Here is a 20,245-nt window from a genome sequence, read left to right as displayed (position 1 = left end):
TATTGCAGGCGGTGTCCCCGCAGTTACTGGCTCACGTGGTGTAATTGAAACCGGGGACTACAAGGCTTTTCCAGTTTCAGGTGATCTTCTCCAATCTGTGAGCTATCAAAACCTGCTTCACTCACGCTCATACATTTGCTCCCCATTTTGCTCTCAGCCAGCGACAATGTGGCGGACCGTGGTCCTGAGGAGTCTGGGCTTTCACCCATTTGATCCAAGTCAGTCTCTGAAAGCCCCTCTCGAACTAGGGCTTGCCGATCTTAGCTTGGATGCAGGTTTAGTTTTTGGTTCTTTCGGACTCCCATTCTTGTTAGCCATGTTTATATATGCTTACATATTCAACCAAAGGGGCACTGCTATAGTACAAGTACAGGATCTCTCAAGATAAGCAGATATGGGTCAGGATAATCTGGGCTATTTTTTTTTCATAAGAGCATCTATGAACTCTTTCCTGAATGATCTGAAGACCAAAATTTCTCTAAAGATACCAACCCAAACCAGTTTTCAGTTGTGGCCAGGTCTGCAGGGATCCCCTTCTCAAATCTGGCTTATATGGGATTGTGATAATGCTTCGGAGCAAAGGGTCAGTTGGCATCCAAAGATATTTAGCCTACCAGATATTTTACCAATATTAGAGGATCAAGAGTAGTCCATAGTCATTGTTTAAACCACGTGCAAGTTACTGAGAAATGAGTGAACACACCTTTGGTAGTGGTGTCTCAATACTACACATTGTTAGTGACTGACCAACAATTGAACCTAAAGAGAGTGGGCAAACCCTAAGGAAATGAAGGCAGCATCCCACTGCATGCTGACAAAAACAAGCTTGGCTCATGGAATGGGCTCATCTAAAGGTAATAAACATAGTGCCAATGCGGGAAGGTAAAAGAACATTCACCCCCCACAGCAGTTTCAGGTATACGTTTTATTAAAATCTCAGGTACTTTGACAATCCATTTCATAATGGCTTACTTCAGGAACTTTGCTTCAGTTCTAAAAGGGGGAGAGAATTGAATTAAACTCCTGAATAGATTTCAGTCTGAAAAACCCTTGAAGATCTGGCGCTTGCCTCTTGGCTTGAGGGAGGCATCTCTCCAGAGGAGGCTTCCATGGTCTGCTATGGCTCTTTCCACACGAAGCTGCCTAGGACAGGGTTTACCAGCACAAAGCCTTCCCCATTCTGACTGAGGAACTGCCATTTCTGAAATGCAGGAGAGAGAAAGTCCAGTTACACAATTGCAGCATTTGTGGCCAGACAGACAATTGATACCTACGTCTTCCATCAAAGCAACCTTCAACACACGATTCTTTGTGTGAACAAATCTCTGTTGAGCACATGAAGTAAATCTGCAAAGAGACAACTAGGTTACAGGAGCAGCCACCACACACTGAAGAGGTCCCCCCAACCCACCCCTCTTTGCTCACCTCCTCATCTAGAAGATTCTCTTTGGCATCCATAAACTGGAACGTTGTTACATCAAAGTGTCTGGTATGCTTTGGCACAGGCTGCCAGTTGTGATCCTTCAGATGAAGGCCAGTGCCATAATCCAAGGCATTTGGACAGCTGTCAGCAAGACAGTTGCAGGTCTGAGTACGACTTGCAAGTCTGCTTAATGTAGATATTCATGCCGATAGCATTAGAAGCAGAGGAAAGCACCCCACTTACCCATTGTACATCAGAACCCAGACATTCTCTGAAGACCTGGGATATGCAATGCAGTAGTGCACCAACAGCACCACCTCTGGAGTAGGTGGGTTTACTATCTTCACTTCCAAGTAGATCTTGCTACCCAACAAATATCTGAGGGGAACTTGGGTGTCCGGGAAAGAAGGTGGTGTAGCTGTCATCTGAAATGGAATTATGCTGTCATTGGCCTAATTCAAAGACGCACCCGTAAAACAGTCTTTGCATCCATTTAAGCTCTTAGTAGTTACATTGCAATTACCAATATTTGCTTTGGCCAGGTAATCTAAACTCCCCAAATCCAGAGTGTACCAGAATCATACAATACATTCATACATGCATAGGCAATACATTCCTTTAGCAGTCGTACCAAGACAGGATGCAAATTGTTACCTGCTCCTTTCGTACAGATATTAAGGACACTACATACCTTTAGCAATTCTCAGAACAACTCCCAATGCTCCAGAAGAGACAACATCTGGTAGAGCTGGGCTATTCACCACCATGTAGCCAGTGCTGGCATGTGTTCCTTTTGAATAGCGGCATTCAATTTGGGAGCTGTAATGAAAAAGGTTGATGAGCGCCTAAAGCCAAGTCGCTTGGGCCAGAAGGATGGGAGAAGCGGGTTGTAAAAAGGCTTACTGGTAAGGAGCTTGTCTCAGTATTTGGCCATACATTTGATGATTCTTGTACCTTTTCCCAAACACATCTGCCAAGTAGATGGAAGTCTCCCCAATGACCTGCAAACATTTTACTCTGAGCACAAGGAAAGCCAGATTTTGTTGAGTCAATCCAGAAAGCCACTACTTACAAATCTGTGAGCACCACACCCAGTCAGAGGAATCTTGAAAACAGCAAAGTCTGGGGTGCAGATGACAGGTGCACACGAATGATCCGAAACATACAGGCTGCCAGGGTCCACATCTGGTTTGGAAGAGGTTCGATAGACAGCAAACACAAAGTGCCCATCACTGGTGCATGCTGTTGGCAAAGCAAAGGACAGCTAACTGTACCAGTGGTACTTCTGAAAGGAGTCCATAGTACTTGCAATGGGCAACGTACTGTCCATAGGATAGAAACAGTGGGAGGTTTTGGGATCCACACAGCAACCTTTGGAATGACAATCTTTTGGGGAAATGCCAGATGGACCACACTGGACTTGCTTTTTCCTGGGCAAGTCACATCCTATCAAATGGAAAAGGATATTGTAACCAATCCAATGGTCATAAATGGCCATTCAGGAACTGCGAAATAAAAGCAATACCCTGATGGAAGACAAGGTCATGAACAGGACACTTCAGCTGCACCTCTCCATGTGTTCCCACAGAGGTGGTATAGAGGACTGTCAGAACATGGTGGCCATTCTACAAGAAAAGCAACACGTCAGTATGTAGACCAGCAAAAGTCCTAGAGCTAGTTGTAAACCGTCAGCTTACTTGGATCTTCACATGACAAGCCTTGTAAAAGGCTGAGAAATGGAGCTTCCCCACACCAGAAGACAGATTGTATCCACAATGGACAGACTGCTTGACTGTTACAGCATTGTGATATTCATCTATTAATGACAGGATTGGCATCGAAAGGTTATTGCCACAATAGGGACATTTTGCATTTTAAAATATAGCACATTAATTCCATTTGAAGGTTAGGGGCACCAGTCCAGACAAGGTTTCAGAGGGGACAGTCACTTGTTAATGTCCGATTCCTCTGGCAAAGTAGACAAGGAATGTGGAAACCCAAACCAGGAGGTCACTAGCTACTTTTACTATAGCTAGCTTTGTAAAAGGTAGATTCACAAGCAGTGTGCCAACCAAAATTCCAAGAAAGCTGTCTCAAAGCCCCAGCCCTAATGAGCAGAAAGCAACTGATGGAAGTCTGAAAACCGGGAGAGATTTGTAATGGCAAATAAGTGCACTACCTGGCGTGAGAACCTTGAGGACACCACCCCACTCTAGAGTGAACACTTGTCTAAGGAATAAACCCAATGCCTTCATGATCTGGGCACAACACCAGATTTACATTAAAGGCAAACGTCTGCAGGTTGGACCTGTTATTACTTGACCAAAAAGCTTCAGCCAACTTCCAAACGAGCCCAACAGGAGAGGATTAAATGATATTACAGGAATCCAAAAAAAAAAAAAATTAAACAAAAAGCCACCACTAAGGACCTGTTGAGTAAACAATGAGTGCACCTACTCGATTCAACCCATCAATACAAAGGAGGAGATTTGGATGTTCACTGCACATCAATTTCTACTCCCAGACCAACCCACTCACAAAACCTACCTACTACTTTCACTTGATCCAAAGGCCCAGTTGGAAGGTCAATACTCATGCAGTCTTCACTACAGGACACCCCAGCTTCAAGAGGGAATGGTGGCTTTCCAATAACTGGGCATTTGACAATAATCTTCCTTTGTCCTCCACTGGTTGGAGTGTAAGCCACTGCCAGGGTATAGTGGTGGTCCTAGAATGAAGCAAAACCCCATTAGTTCGCTACAACTGCCTGCAGGTTTAATGCCAGTTCTTGACTCACCATAATCTTCACATCACAGGCTTTATAGGGTATCAAAAAGGAGATCTTTTTGGCTTCTGCCAGGTGGTAACCACATTTCTTGGGAGCCTGCTGAACAGCCACCATCCTTCCCATTTTATCTGGAAGATAAGCCAAGGACCCTTCAGAAAACAATTGTACCCCTTGACCAACCCACTAAACCTGAAGGCTACTAGGAGGTGACCAATCCAACAAAATCACTAAAAATGGATCCAAGAATAGGCTTAGGTCATTTGCATCGGTTTTGACAAGTTCAACCCCCAAAGTTATACCAATTCTAGAGTGTTGTTCAGGTTCATTTTTAGGTCCAGATTTTGTATAGCTTAGAGAGACTAAAGACTTCAAGACCAATGTTCAGGACAATTGAGGGACTAAAACAGGATCCTCAACTCCGGTTTTTAAGAATTACTGGTCAAAACCTGCATAAAGTGCACCAGAGGCTTACATTTTGGTGGCATGTCAATACCATTTCTAGCAAAGTACATAGTTCCATTCCTCTTTCCAATCCACCCCCACCCCTGCTTGAAGCCAGCCTAGTTTGCTCCCTTTGCATTCAGTCTAAATGGCCCACCTGACTACACATTCTGCCAGGGGCAATAGATCGTTAGGTGTACAGTGGAACCTCGTTTCACGACCATAATTCGTTCCAGAACTTTGCTTCGGTTCACGACCAACTTGGTTTACGACCAGTTTCCCCCCCATAGGATTGTATATAAATACAATTAATCCGTTCCAGACAGTACAAACTATGTAAATATGTAAAGATTAAGCACAAATATAGTTAATTACATCATAGAATGCACAGTGTAATAGTAAACTACTGTAAAAACATTGAACAACACTGACACAAAACACCCAGGCTGCCTGCTCAGCTATAGGAGCTGGCTTGCTCGCGTTCCCTCCCTCCCTCCCTCAGCTACAGGAGCAGGCTGGCTGACGCTCTCTGTAGCGCGTGCGCACACACAATCCTCCTCCCCCCCCCATCCCTTCCCTGTCAGCTGCCCCCTCTCTCTGCGCTTGCTCTCTCACGCTCTCTAATCTCTGTAGCACGTGCAGCATTTTTTTTTTTAAAAAATGTTTTAAGCACAGCAGAGAAAAAAAACGAACATTAAAACAAATCCGAAGGGCAGTGCATGCAAAAACCAACTCGCAAGCAACCAGAAAAAAAGATTGCAGGAGATCATGCTATTAAACTTTAAGCCTAATCCTGTAAACACTGTTTTTAAAATGTTGTAAGCACAGTGGAAAAAAGGAACATTTGAAAAAAAGATAAGTAACATTGCAACAAATCGCGTTATGAACTGAAATTAATTTTTGAAAAATCCGTAATACAAAAACCACCAAGAAAACGAACCTTGCATGAGTCGAGTTCTGGCATGAAGCGTTTTCCTTCAGGTGTTTTCCCTCTTGTGATTTCTTGGGTTTCTGGTGCTTTTAGCTGGTAGGAGTGAAAGCCTCATGTAGCCATTCCAAAAACAAACTCCTTGTGACCCAATCCTTCGTGTTTGCGCCCCACATTACTGGCAGTCTGGCTTTGTTTACATTGTGCTGCTTGAAAGCACGAGGGTTCTCAGATTGGTAAATGAGTAAACTGGTAAACAGTTTTGCCACCTCTTGTAATTTTTTTACTTCGATTTCAATTTTCTTCAAAACTTTCTTCACTTAATTAGAAGTCAATGGAAGGAGAACAATGAACAGAGCTCTCTCTCTCTCTTTGCACGTACAGCAATCTCCTCCTCCCCAGCAGACACGTGGAATTGGGGGATGGTTGGCTTGAACTTACTGGCTGCAGATAGGCAGGCAAACAGTGCCTCCTCCTCCTCCTCCTCCCCAGCAGGCACGTGCTCACTCGCTCTTGCGCTCTCTCTCAGCTCAGCACAGCTAAGGCAGGCAGGCAAGGGAAACTGGCTTGTTCGTATACCGAGTGCGTGGTTGTAAACCGAGGCAAAAGTTTGGCGAGCATTTTGGTCGTGAACCGAGTTGTACGTGAAGCGAGGTTCCACTGTATTAACAATTTAGTCATGGTGCTCCAAATGCTTACTCACCTATCAGCTTGATGTCCTCCAGTTTCCCCTTTGGCAGCTCTACAGTCATACTGGTAGGTTGACACGCAACCCTGGGATCAGCAGACACTGTAGGTGAAGGTCTAGGAGGTGTTGGGTGCACATGGATAGCAGGGCATTTCATCTGCACAGCTACTGGGTGTCCAACAATTGGATAATAATGAAGATTCAGCACAAAGAAGTTCTCCTAGAGAAGTAGAGGGGAACCCAATCACACCTGGCACTATGGTCTCAGATGTATTATGCCACAAACCCCTGTACACTTCAGGCAAACCAATAAAGGCAGCAGGTCAAACCCAGAACCAGCTTTAATCTTGCTTTATTAAAGGGCTGCACAACTCCAATAAAAGCCTACCACTTTGTGAACTCCACAGGATGTAAACAGAACAGTCAAGGAGATCTTCCCCATGGATTTTACTACTTTATAGCCACATTCTTTAGGGGCTGAACTCAGCACCATCTCATCACCATGTAGGCCTGCAACAAAAGCAAGAGGTTTCTAGAATGTGAAGGCTTCAATCTAGACCCCGTCCCTACTTCCAATATACTCACCAACGATGGCGACTTGTTCAGAGAACTCCACAGGTAGCACTACACTCATGCTGGAGGGTTTGCAGGACACTAGAGGTGGGGAACGGGTGGAAGTGGCAAGAGTAGGAGGTGGTTTCCTTGGGACTGGGCATTTCATGGTCATAGAATGAGTCTTCTCTCTTCCAGATTTGTACAACACCTCAAGCACATAATGGCCATGCTAAGAACAGGTCAAATATATTTACTTTTAATTAATGGCTGGGGGTAAGAATTAGACACCAAGTTCTAACTACAAATGGTTAGAAAAGAAAAAACAACTAGAGCCATTTGACAACTAACCTGCAAGCACAATGAAAAAAAAGGGACCAAGATACCCATTCATCAAGGGCAAGGATCAGACCATGCTTAATTAACTAGGATAGTACCAAGAAGAGTCTGACCTTCAATACTATACTAGTTTGCTTAAACAAGTCATTATCTAAAGGGTATCCTTTGAACCCCAGGAAACCTGGTTAGGATGTCCCTCCCATTTCCTTCCACCACCCCATTACTGAAGTGCTGGTTGCTTCTACAGCTTTTAGTGGCAGACCATCTACTAGGGGATGGTTCAACAAGCCCCAAGCAGCAGAAATTGGAAGCCATGACATTAACTGCATGGGTCTTGTGACAGAAGACAGAATTATGCTAACCCTGCCTTTATTCATGCTCCTCTTGAAGCCATGCTGGAAAGTGGGCTCACAACTTGCCATTGCTTCAGAATCCCATTCAGAGTAGGATGGGATAAGAACTTCAGCATTGTAAACAGCATGCAGTGCTTAAATGGCTCAAGGATCAATTGTGTCAATATTGAAGGCACCCCCAATCAATATTGGTTTGTACCAATAATGGGGAGGGAGTTAGACCTGTTCAAGATTTAGTTACATTAAACCCTATCAAAAGGCATTGCACTTTATACTTCTGGCTGCTGCCTTAGCAGGTTTCATTCCTGGGTAGAAAATGACTAACATCCACACCCACTGAGCAAAGCAGTTTCTTAACTAGCTAAGTCACGGTTAATTTTAAAACATGGAAGGAAAAGTAATGTCTGATAAAAGGGACCATGGAACCAAAACTGCCATACAAAAATGGAACCTCAAAAGCTATGCAGAGCCAGTAAAAAAGCAAGCACACTTGCCTGAACCGAAACATGACAGGCTTTATAAAGGGCAGTAAAGACCAACAGCTCCCTCTTCTTTTCCAAGGCATAACCACAGGTTTTGGGAGCCGAGATGACATGCACATTATGCCCACTTCCATCTACAGAAACAAAGAGGTTAGACTTCTGGAGCAGAGTGTCTTGACCACCTTGCAGTCAAACTCACCTACAACATAGACATCATTAGGAGATCCAGATGGCAAGACCACAGCCATACTTGAAGTCATGCACTCTGTGTGAGGTGGCTTCCTTGTGCTGGTTACAGGGGTTGTGGTTCTAATGGGATCTCCAACTGGGCAGCTCAGGGTCACAGTCCTTGCATTACCAATAGCTGGTTTATAGCTCAGATGTAGGATATAATGGTGATTCTAAGGCATAATACCATATTGAGTGGCCAATTCTTCTAGAGCTTTTGCAGATAGTCCAAACTTTACTCACCTGAACCTTGATGTCACAGGCTCTGTAGGGGGCAGAGAAAGTTATGGTTCTCTCTCCCTTGACCAACTTGTACCCACAATGTTTAGGAGCTTTGGATACGACAATTTTTTGACCCAGTTTATCTAAAAAAGATCCACAAAGTCATGTAAGCCACAAACTTCAGTCTGTCACTTGGGGGAGGATAAGGGGAGTCTCATACTGACCAGATTAGACTAATGAATGTCTAATTCAGGATAAGGTAGGTACACTTTGCATGAACATTCCTTGAGGTACTAAACCTAGTACCTACTAAAAGTGGGCATTTGTTCTAATCAGATGGCTCCACATGCCAGTAGTTCAATTGAGTTCTTAGCCACATCTCCCACATGAGCAACATTAAATTTGGTAGTTTAGCACTTACACCTCACTCTGACCTTCTACAAGAAATGCAGTTTTGGAAAAAAAAAAAAAAAAAGCTGTTAATCCCAGTTCTTATAAAGGGTTCATTTTAAACCCTTTAATGAACGCTATCCAGTCAAGGCCTTAATGACCTAGCCCCATTTCTGAAACTTGTTGGCTACGGCCAACACTAACAGAACCTCATCTATCAGAATTGTCTGCCGATTCACCTGAACAGGCAAAGATAGTGTGCTAAAGGCAACTAGCTTGCCAATGTCGTATACATGACCTCTTCAAAATAGATCAGTTTAATTCCCAACTGGATTGTTCCATCAAAACTCACCTATAATTTTGACCTGATCCAATGATCCAGAAGGCAAAACTACAGTCATGCCTGAAGCAGTACAAACAGGATGAGGATGGACAGTAGGCACTGTAGGGACGACTGTAGAAGCCTGCTGTACAGGGCATCTCATATGCACTATTCGATCTCCTGTGGCACTCAGGTAGAGGACAGTCAAAATGTGATGGTGATCCTATATTCAAAGAAAGGATACCTTCAGGTTCCACACATTCTTTACCCTGCTGCTTCAACTTACAGGAAATATTTCATCTTCAACCATTATAGCTGCCAAGTGGATCAGTCTCAGATGGCATTTTGTCACTTGCCTGGACTACACATCTTTCCCCTAGGTGTCCGGTCATCTTGAGAATGCAGAGCAGTTTTTCCTTGCTATTACATGTGTGCCTTAAGTGAAATTTGTCTACATAATAGCTTTATGGAATTTCTGTGGACCAAGTTCTAAAGATGCAAAGGCAGCATTACGCAAGCAACGTTATGCGACATAACCTAAAGAACGTCCAATTTGTCAACTACAGCCTGATCCAGTTAGTGCTCAAGTTGCACTTTCCTACTTCACGCGAAGGGATGCACAAGTCTCAAACATCTTGGTCACATGAACAAAAATTGTCAGTTGCTTGGTGAAAATTGTGTTGCATGCTCAACATTATCCAAATTAACATTTCCAATATAACTGAATAGTCTTGGTTTTAGCACTAGTCGAAGGATCTTGGTAATCTGTCCACGAGGGTTTACTCCCACACCTTCAATTGGAGCTCCCTAGATGCTCGTGAGCCGACTGAAACTAGTAGATAGCTGGGCTTTTATAAGAGCTCATGAATGACAAGTGCAAAGCCTTCCAACCTACCTCCTCATTTAAGACGGCCAAGCTTCCCCTACCATGAGGAGGGTGCTCGGTTATAGATTTATTCTGCTTTTACATTGCTGCACTGACCACTATTAGGCTATGCCCATTTAGAAAGAACCAAGATTTTTTTACCTGTATTCTGACATCACAGGCTTCATATCCAACAGTAAGAAGTAGATGCCCGCCTGCTTTCAGCAAAGAATAGCCACAGTCTCTAGGAAGCTCCTCGACTGCCACCATCCTATTAGATTTATCTACAAGGAAACCTTGTCTGAGAACAGATCAGAAATGCCATTACATTGCAGAGCCTGTCCTATCAACTTACCCATTATATTGACTTGATCAAGGGATCCATCAGGTAGTGTCAAAATCATTCCAGAGGCTTCACAGGTGGTGATGTACAGCACCGGTGGTCTGCTTGTGGCAGGGATGGATGAGGGCACAACGTGTACAGGGCATTTCATGGTTACCCTCTCTTGTACACCATTCTCCAGTGTATAGAGGACAACAAGAACATGATGGGAATGCTACAAAGAGAACATTCGTGGAAGAGACTTTAGCAAAAGCTTATTAAATCTCAGTGGTTTCTTGCATCTGGACATCTCCCGTCCAACTCTGCTTACCTCTGTATGCACATGACAACTCTTATAACCTGCAGTGAAGACAATAGTCTTGCCCTCTTCACCAAATGGTACTGGCATTCTTTGGGAGCATCTAGGACCACTACTGGGTGGTGAGATTTATCTAAGAACACAAAGAAAGCAAGGACAACACAATCAGATCTTCCAGCTGGTGTAAGAGCATAATCTTGAATTGCTAAGGTAGGTAGACACATTTTGAAAGTTTACTTAATTACTTGAGGGCCTAAAACACATAAAGTGGCAAGCGTATATACTCACCCAGTACTTGAACCTGACCCAGCAAGCTACTGGGAAGCTCCAGAGACATGCTGGATGCTCCACAAGCTATGTGAGGTGGCTTAAGTGTAGAGGGCTTTATAGGTGTAGACAGTGGCAATGGTGGGTGCCAGCTCACAGGACATTTCATGTTCACCACAATTTGGGGACCAGCACGGGGCTTGTAGACAATAGTCAATGTATAGTAATGATTCTAAGGAAGAAAAAGGTTGTGCCACCGTTTAGTACAAGTGTATTTAGGGATAAACTTAAAAACCAATGGTACAACCAAACCATTTGGCAGATTAAGTCAGCTTCCTAGCAATCAACTTGCTTGCAGCCAACATCTTAAATATGAAGTGTTCCCTATTTGCCAGCCTTGCATAAGAGGCCTTTAGCCAGTAACAGACAAATTGACAAAACTCCAGTCTTACCACAATTCGGATATGGCAAGCCTTATAGGTAGTTTCAAAGAGGATCCCATGCGGTTTCTTCATTAAGTGGTAGCCACAGCTTTTGGGAGCCGTGTGTACCAATACTTCATGATGGAAGGCATCTGTTCACAAAGTCACATAAATTCTCTTAAGCTCAATTCTACAATTATCTTGTCAATTGTTAATCTAAGGTCATCTTACCTAGAACTTTAACCTGATCTAGGGAGCCTAGAGGTAGCAGAACACTCATGCTAGAGGCTTTGCAAAGAGGACTAGGCTTGCTGGGTGATGTGGTTACAGGTGCCGTTGTGGTAGTCCAGTGAGAGCTGGGACATCTCATGGCAACTACTACTGGCTGCCCATTTCTTGGCTTATATACTACTTCTAGTATATAATGGTTACTCTGCAATACAAAAAATTGCTCAAAAATGTATGGGTTATGAAGTACAACACCCTCAAACCATCATCAATCACATACCTCCATATGGACATGACACGATGTATAGCTTGCAGTAAACACCAGATCATGGCCTCTCCTCAGCAACTGATAGTGACATCTCTCAGCCAATGGTTGCACTGCCACCTCCTTGTGGTTTTTGTCTAATAGAAATGTAAAGTATTTTACTAGATGTAAAGCATCACACCACAGTACCATGTGTAGCCAACAGCCATTTCTACTCACCCTTCACTTTGACCTGGTCTGGCACAGCACCAGGCAGCAGCACATCCATAGTGGAAGTGTGGCAAGATACCGTTGGATGAGACACTGGAGGAACAGTGGAATGGGGAGTAGTCACATGTTCCCCAGAGTGTATCGGGCACCTCATGTCCAATACATTCTCCTTGTGGTTAGAACTGGTGTATCTCACTGTCAGGATATAGTAGCTCCCCTGTTAAATAAACTTGGATTAAACCCATCAAGGCAATGGTCATTGCAGAGTCCCAGCCACAATGGGTCATGCTTAGTTAAGACAACATGTAGGACTCTAGCTGCAGTGAAGATCATACAAATTCATACTAGATGAATAAAACTGGATTAATGTGATAGGATGTGTCAGATGCCAATTAACATATAGGCTTGCATAAATTGATCAGGCAAATTCTAAAAATTGCCCATGTAGGCAATTCAAGTACAACTCTGAAGGTTTCCAGAATCTCATGCTCATGGAAATGCCTCAATGACTCCCCATTTAAAAAAAGTTTTAGCAGTGACCCAAAAGGGCAGAGGAATCCCCAGTAAAGGTGCACCATTAAGCTCATTTTCCAGACAATGTAAATGCCTCACACCTTTCCCAGACTCACCTCTCTCTTAACATAGCAGCCTTTGTATGAAGCAGTAAAGAAAATCCTTCCAAAAGCATCTTTCAAAAATACATATTTGCATCTCCTAGCAAGTGGACGTGCAGGGACCCAATGGAGGTGATCTGTTGGAAAGGTGGTACAGTTAAGCTCCATTTTAAACAAATTCTTGAATGGTGTTCATTGAAAGTCAGTTTCAGACACTGAACTGTAGATTTAATAAGAGATGGGAAATTACTTCTGCAACTGTATGTAGATAATGGTAAATTTGGTATGGAGGAAGCAACAAAACTCTTGACTGGCTATCAGGGCTACACTTTCCTTTGCACGTTTTGTTTAAAGCAAATTCTTGAAGCCTTGGTTGTAAGACGTTTAGCAGATGGAGACCTCTACTTCCAGTTACTGCAGTGGTTTTGGCATTAGCCTCCCTACTTCATATTTGAAGCAAAAATGCCCGGCTTGCTTATGGAACCTGCAAGTTTTCATACCCTTTCAAATTTTTAAGAAGACATCCAGTCCTATGTAGGCCATAGCAGCTATTGCCCAATGTCAAGCAACAGGTGAATGACTGAGCATACTCTTAGCTTAATTAAAATACTTGGTAAGATCCTACTATAAATTGGACCCAAAAAACACCCCACCACACTGCACTTAAGGGATAATCCAGCTCCTTGCCGCTTTGGAAGGACATTTCTAACCACAAGGTAATTAATATTACACTAACCTGGACTTCCGTTCAACATTAAAATACTATAAAAAGCTAGCAGAAAGAACGAAGAAAAAAAAAAAAAGCCAGCAGAGTCCATTTGGAGATGGAGTTTATGTGGTAGCTCCGGACAGGTTCTACACAAAGAGAGTTTTGCAGTCAACAAGATAGCTCTTGAAAGAACTGCGTCCACGGCCGTAATACCACCTTTTCAATTACCAATGGAGGGGCCACTCACGACTACACCCAACTCCAGTAGATGGGTCACAATCTCATGCAGGCAACTGGAAGCAAGCAGTTGCTCAGAGACTCACCTTTCACTTTTAGGTCATCAGGAGACCCTGAAGGGAGCCCAACAGTCATGCTGGTGTCATTGCAGAGCACAGCTGGTGGAAGGCCAACAGAAACATCTCCTGCTGGACAGGCAAGGGACACCTTCTCATTTTGCCAGAGAAGAGTCAGGACATAGCAGCCTCTCTACAACACACACAAAAAAGTTACAGTACAACTTCTGTAGGGGGCAGCAAGTTACAGATGAACTAAAAATTCTTACTATTTTCTGCACATTACAGCCATCATTGTATGATGTAAAAATGAAGGATCCAGTGCTCTTCTCCATTTTGTACTTGCATTGGTGAGCAATTCTGGTTACTTGCACAAGGGAAGAATTCACTAGAAGGAGGCAAATAAAAATTAATTTACTCAACATTACTGTATCATAGACTTGCAGTTTACACCATACTTACACCTCACTTTCAGATCTTCAGGAGAGCCAAAAAACTGGGCTGACATGGACATTTGACCACAACTGGTTTCATACGGCAACACAGCCACTTCATGACAAACCTGCTTAGGAGGAGCAATAAGCTTCTTTCGGTAAGACCCCAGCTCAGGACTCCAAGCACCACTATGCTCACTGTCATGGGCCTCTCTATCCCGCAGTAGTTCAAACTCCTCTAAATCAGCTCCATGGGGAGCATCAGCATACACAACAGGATCACTCAATTCACCTCCAGCTATAGCTTTTTGATTATAATAAATGGCTTTCACAGCTTTAGCTACCTTCTTATCATGACTTACCACACCAATAGTCAATTCTTTCTGTTTCATTGAAACATTTACCTCCTTCACATCGAGTACTTCAAAACCCTGATATAATGGATCTCCTGAACCATCTTTAGCACCATCTTCAAACCCATAACTTATACCTTCATCAGAAGGCAACACAGGAGAAATTAATGAATCTTTATTCACTAAAGCCAATACCTTTTCAGAGCTTATGTTTTGTACTGTTGGATTAGAATCCTCCTTCCAGACCCCCGTAAACCCTTCTACTCTAATCATACAATTCATTCCAGAGAGCCATACTAATAGAAACAAAGGCAGCACTGCCTGCCCTTGTAACCACATCATCATGAGCTCAAATCCCAAAGACAAACCCAAAAGCAGACCCTTTCAAGCACAAGCACTCATAAATGAGGCACACACCAAAACAAAAAAAAAAATGTTATGTAAAAGTTTCAAACCCAAACTCAGCAGCCTTTCTATTTATAATGAGACACAAGTAACACCTGACATGCAATTGTCCTTAATGATACTCAATTAGGATTTTTTTGATGGTGCCTTGTTAGAAAACTCCATGCAGATTATTTCCTTGTCCAATCACCGGTACAATTATGCTTTTTCATCTAATATGGTGCTCAAAATTACACACCATATTTAAGATCCAGTTTAACACGCGTATGATTCAGTTAACGAGGGTGGAGCTTTCAATTACATTCGTCAGTGTTTCTAATATTAAAAGTGGAGTTGATGACTTTATGCTTCATGAGTATCCAACTTAAAGAAAGAAGGATAATTCAAACATCTATTTCATTCATTTAGTGGATCTGGTATTTTCATGTGAGGGTTGTGTTGTATTTTTCTGTCCTTCCTCAGACACATCACTTGTGATCCTCCAACAGTGCACTTTATGATGTTTTTTCCATGAAGTTGAAGTTCATTTTTTGAAAATGAATTCAAAAGTCATGTTCATACAACATTAGCTTGTAACAAGAAATTTTGACTAAGGCAGTATGGTGACACGGTGACTAGCACTGCTGCCTGAAGGATCCAGCATGCCGGGTCCAAATCCTGTGTCTGTGTGGAGTTTGCGTTTCTTCCACAGGTATGCAGGAGGTTCTTGTCCTGTTCCTTCATTTTTTTTCTCACAGGAGTGGGTATCTCTTTGGTTGATTGGCTGACATATCTCTGTCTGTGTGAGAGTGGACCTTGTGAACATTTACGTTTGGTGACTTCATTGTACCTGACAATGCTGGCGATGACTTTGGAAACTCATGAATCCAATTTTTCAATAGGTTTGAGAAAGTAATTTTGGGTTTATTGTTGCAAACCTCAGAACCGATATACTATTTAGAAACAGTGGTTACCAACTCCGGTCCTAGTGGACCACCATGGCTGCCGTTTTTCATTTTAATCCTTTTCTTAATGAGTGACGTGTTTTTTGCTGCGAATTAACTTCTTTTGAACTAATTTTAATTGACTTACTCTGGAAGACTCAGACCTTTTAATTGTTTCTTTTTCATTAATTAGCAGCCAAACAATAATGAGATACAAAACGAGCTAAAACAACTGGTTGTCCATCATACAATATCTGAAAATAAAGAAAGATGAAGGTCTCAGGAATGTCGATCTGCTTAGGTCCCTAAAACATTTGACCAGTGCTCTTAAAAAAGAGAAAATCAACAATTTTGTAAATGTTTGCTAATGCACTACAAGGGCACCAACTAGCTGCAAAAATAAAGAATGGGTTTCATTAACGACAAGAATTGGTGTCTAATTAAGCAACTGGGGGGACTGAAATTGTATGGTGTTGGAGGGCCTGACTTAATTGGACTTCTGTTGGTTCACTCACTTCACGTTTCATTTCTGTTTGGGTGCCATTTAAGGGAAAAAAAGAAGCAATTCAGTGGAACAAAGAAGAAATTCAGGGGAACAAATCTTAAAAAGGCAATTTAATTAAAATGAATTAACAAGAAGCTGATTAGCATAAACAGGGCACTAATTTAAAAAAAGGGTTAGAATGAAAACCTGCAGCCACAGTGGTCCACCAGGACCGGAGATGGTGGTGACTCCTGCTTTAGGACCCCACATATAGTGAACATAACTCTCCCAGTCCACTCCTCAAACCTCCACCTTATCGTGATGAGGGGATTGCGTGTCTCAACGATCCTAGGAGCTCTGTTGTCCGGGGCTTTTTGCCCCTGGTCACCCAAGGCAAACTGGTCCTAGGTGAGTGGTTCAATAGACCTCCTATGACAAAGTCAAAATCTGGACAGCGTTTTCCCTCGCCCGGACGCGGGTCACTGGGGCCCCTTTCTGGAGCCAGGCCTGAAGGTGGGGCTCAATGGCTAGTGCCTGGTGACCGGGCCTGCACCCATGGGGCTCAGCCGGGCACAGCCCAAAGAGGCAACGTGGGTCCCCCTTCTCATGGGCTCACCACCTATGGGAGGGGCCAAGGAGGTCGGGTGCAATGTGAGATGGGTGGTGGCCGAAGGCGGGGACCTTGGCGGTCTGATCCTTGGCTACAGAAGCTGGCTCTTGGGACGTGGAATGTCACCTCTCTGATGGGGAAGGAGCCTGAGCTAGTGCACGAAGTCGAGAGGTTCCGGCTAGATATAGTTGGGTTTACCTCAATGCACAGCTCGGACTCTGGAACCAATCTCCTTGAGCAGGGCTGGTTCACGAGTGAGGGAACAATGGAGCTGATCCTCACCACCTATGGGAGGGGCCAAGGAGGTCGTCTGATCCTTGGCTATAGAAGCTGGCTCTTGGGACGTGGAATGTCACCTCTCTGATGGGGAAGGAGCCTGAGCTAGTGCACGAAGTCGAGAGGTTCCGGCTAGATATAGTCGGGTTTACCTCAATGCACAGCTCGGACTCTGGAAACAATCTCCTTGAGCAGGACTTGACTCTCTACCACTCTGGAGATGCCAATAGGTGAGAGGCACCGAGCAGGTGTGAGCATACTTATTGCCCCACAACTTGGAGCCTGTACATTGGGTTTTACCCATGTGGACGAGAGGGTAGTCTCCCTCCGCCTTCAGGTGGGGGGACGGGTCCTGACTGTTGTTTGTGCATATGCGCCGAACAGCAGTTTGGAGTACCCACCCTTTTTGGAGTCCCTGGAGGGGGTGCTAGAAGGCATACCTTCTGGGGACTCCCTCATACTGCTGGGAGACTTCAATGCTCACGTGGGCAATGACAGTGAGACCTGGAAGGGCGTGATTGGGAGGAATGCCCCGATCTGAATCGAGCTGTGTTTTGTTATTGGACTTCTGTTCTCGTCACGTTTGTCCATAATGAACACCATGTTCAAGAATAGGGGTGTTCATATGTGCACTTGGCACCAGGACACCCTAGGCCTCAGTTGAATGATCGACTTTGTGGTCGTGTCTTCAGTCTTGCGGCCACATGTCTTGGACACTCGGGTGAAAAGAGGGGCGGAGCTGTCAACTGATCACCACCTGGTGGTGAGTTGGCTTCGGTGGTGGGGGAGGATGCCGGTTAGGCCTGGTAGACCAAAACGTGTTGTGAGGGTCTGCTGGGAATGTCTGGCAGAGTCCTCTGTCAGAAGTAGCTTCCACTCCCACCTTCGGCAGAACTTTGACCACGTCCCGAGGGAGGTGGGAGACATTGAGTCCGAATGATCCATGTTCCGTGCCTGTATTGTTGAGGCGGCTGACCGGAGCTGTGGCCATAAGGTGGTCAGTGCCTGTCGTGGCGGAAATCCCCAAACCTGTTGGTGGACACCGGCGGTGAGGGATGCCGTCAAGCTGAAGAAGGGGTCCTACTGGACTCTTTTATCCTGTGGGACTCTGGAGGCAGCTAATAGGTACCGACAGGCCAAGCGGAATGCAGCTTCGGTGGTTGCTGACGCAAAAACTCAGGCATGGGAGGAGTTTGGGGAGGCCATAGAGAACGACTTTCGGACGGCTTTGAGGAGATTCTGGTGCAACGTCCGGCGTCTCAGGAGGGGGAAGCAGTGCAGTGTCAACACTGTATATGGTGGGGATGGTGTGCTGCTGACCTCGATTAGGGACGTTGTGGGTCGGTGGGGGGAGTACTTTGAAGACCTCCTCAATCCCACTAACATGCCTTCCAATGAGGAAGCAGAGCCTAGGGACTCAAAGGTGGGCTGCCCCATCTCTGGAACTGAGGACACCGGGGTGGTTGAATCCTGGAGGGTGCATGGGAGTTTGCCCAACCAGTCTACATGTGTTTTGTGGACTTGGAAAAGATGGTCGACCATGTCCCTCGGGGAATCCTGTGGGGGGTGCTCCGGGAGTATGGTGTACCGGACCCCCTGATAAGAGCTGTTCTGTCCCTGTGCAACCAGTGTCAGAGCTTGGTCCGCATTGCCGGTAAGTCAAGCCCATTTCCAGTGAGAGATGGACTCTGCCATCCGCGATCTCTTGCAGAGAGATCCTGCCCCAAGTGGAGGAGTTCAAGTATCTCGGGGTCTTGTTCACGAGTGAGGGAACAATGGAGCGTGAGATCGACTGTCGAATCGGTGCGGCGTCCGCAGTTCTGCGGGATGTGTATCAGTCTGTCATGGTGAAAAAGAAGCTGAGCCATAAAGCAAGGCTCTCAATTTACCAGTCAATCTATGTTCCTACCCTCACCTATAGTCATGAGCTATGGGTAGTGACCGAAAAAATGAATACAAGCGGCTGACATGAGTTTCCTCCGCAGGGTGTCTGGGCTTTCCCTTAAAGATAGGGTAAGAAGCTCACTCATCCAGGAGGGGCTCAGAGTAGAGCCACTGCTTCTCCTCAGAGAGGAGTCAGATGAGGTGGCTCGGGCATCTGATCAGGATGCCTACTGGACGCCTCCCTGGTGAGGTGTTCCGGGCAAGTCCAACCGGGATGAGGCCCCGGGGAAGACCCAGGACATGCTGGATGGACTATGTCTCCTGGCTGGTCTGGGAATGCTTTGGGATTCTCCCGGAAGAGCTAGAAGAAGTGGCCTCTCTGCTCAAGCTGCTACCCCCGCGACCCAACCTCGGATAAGCGGAAGAGAATGGATGGAACTCTCCCAGTAGACATTAAGTAAATATGTTCTATCTGTTCAGCTTTATCTCATGTACTGAGCAGGCTTTTTCTGCTTAGACTGTAATAACACTAACAGTTACCCTGAACTGTGGTTCATTACTTCATGCTGCCTGGATTGATTCTTCATGTTTATAGTGTGCCCCGTCTCTTGGGGATCTGTGACAAGCCAAGGTGGTGGAGGTATTGGGAGACAGAAGGGAAAAGGACAAGTTTATTATCTCTGTAATGCTTTTGCCCACGGAGTCGAAAGTGTCAGTTTATGTGCTAGCTGATTGTTTTTACCTAAGATCACAACTAGTTATAGGTCTAGGTCACAACCTAAAGAAGAAAAAAGCATTCAAAATTATTATCTCATCTTACAGGCTTCAAGTCCAAGAAAATGTTTTTATAAGAGACTTGCCTAAATAATAAGGACCAGCATGGACTGAAGAGAGTCTGGATCGGTCAAATACTTCATTCCAGCTAAGACCTAGGTCAAGAACCGGTCTCTCATAATCAATCATGTGTTTACATACTCTTAAGGTGGAAAAAGTGAAATAGTACGTTGATCACATTAACTTAAATACAAATAATGGTGTCTGTTTTAGATCTTTTAATCAGCTTATGTCCAATTGAATTCTCATTAGTGTTACGTTTACCCCCAGGAAAACAAGCCACAAACAGACATTTTTCAAAAGAGAAAAATCTTGTGCAGCAGAAACACAAATACTAAAATGTCAACATAAATTCACTAGGAAAGCTACGTG

At 44.4% G+C, this 20,245-nt stretch overlaps 1 protein-coding gene across 1 annotated transcript; it reads right to left on the bottom strand.

The window, feature by feature from the left end:
* Positions 1–1,274: 1,274 nt before the first annotated feature.
* Positions 1,275–11,042, bottom strand: LOC120519696. The gene is made up of 22 exons (XM_039742572.1): positions 10,951–11,042; positions 10,675–10,795; positions 10,377–10,578; positions 10,184–10,305; positions 9,187–9,379; positions 8,466–8,587; positions 8,194–8,395; positions 8,007–8,128; positions 6,854–7,052; positions 6,657–6,778; positions 6,284–6,488; positions 4,221–4,339; positions 3,971–4,151; positions 3,121–3,239; positions 2,949–3,048; positions 2,747–2,869; positions 2,496–2,665; positions 2,327–2,424; positions 2,115–2,242; positions 1,667–1,848; positions 1,426–1,564; positions 1,275–1,347 (listed from the first exon to the last, which is right to left on the bottom strand). Exons 2-20 carry the CDS (start codon positions 10,750–10,752, stop codon positions 1,787–1,789), a joined length of 2,667 nt encoding a protein of 888 aa, XP_039598506.1. The 5' UTR covers positions 10,753–10,795; positions 10,951–11,042; the 3' UTR covers positions 1,275–1,347; positions 1,426–1,564; positions 1,667–1,786.
* Between the last annotated feature and the right edge of the window lie 9,203 nt (positions 11,043–20,245).

This window comes from Polypterus senegalus, unplaced genomic scaffold, assembly GCF_016835505.1.
Source record: "Polypterus senegalus isolate Bchr_013 unplaced genomic scaffold, ASM1683550v1 scaffold_4470, whole genome shotgun sequence".
NCBI classification, from domain to species: domain Eukaryota; kingdom Metazoa; phylum Chordata; class Cladistia; order Polypteriformes; family Polypteridae; genus Polypterus; species Polypterus senegalus.
This window is presented reverse-complemented; position numbering and strand designations above follow the sequence as displayed.

Coding starts and splice junctions, on each gene's coding strand:
- LOC120519696 (XM_039742572.1), bottom strand. CDS start 10,752: ATGCCAGTACCATTTGGTGAAGAGGGCAAGACTATTGTCTTCACTGCA. Junction 3,240..3,970: donor GGATCAAGTGAAAGTAGTAG/GTAGGTTTTGTG, acceptor TGTCATTAATAG/ATGAATATCACAATGCTGTA. Junction 1,849..2,114: donor TGTTCTGAGAATTGCTAAAG/GTATGTAGTGTC, acceptor ATTCCATTTCAG/ATGACAGCTACACCACCTTC.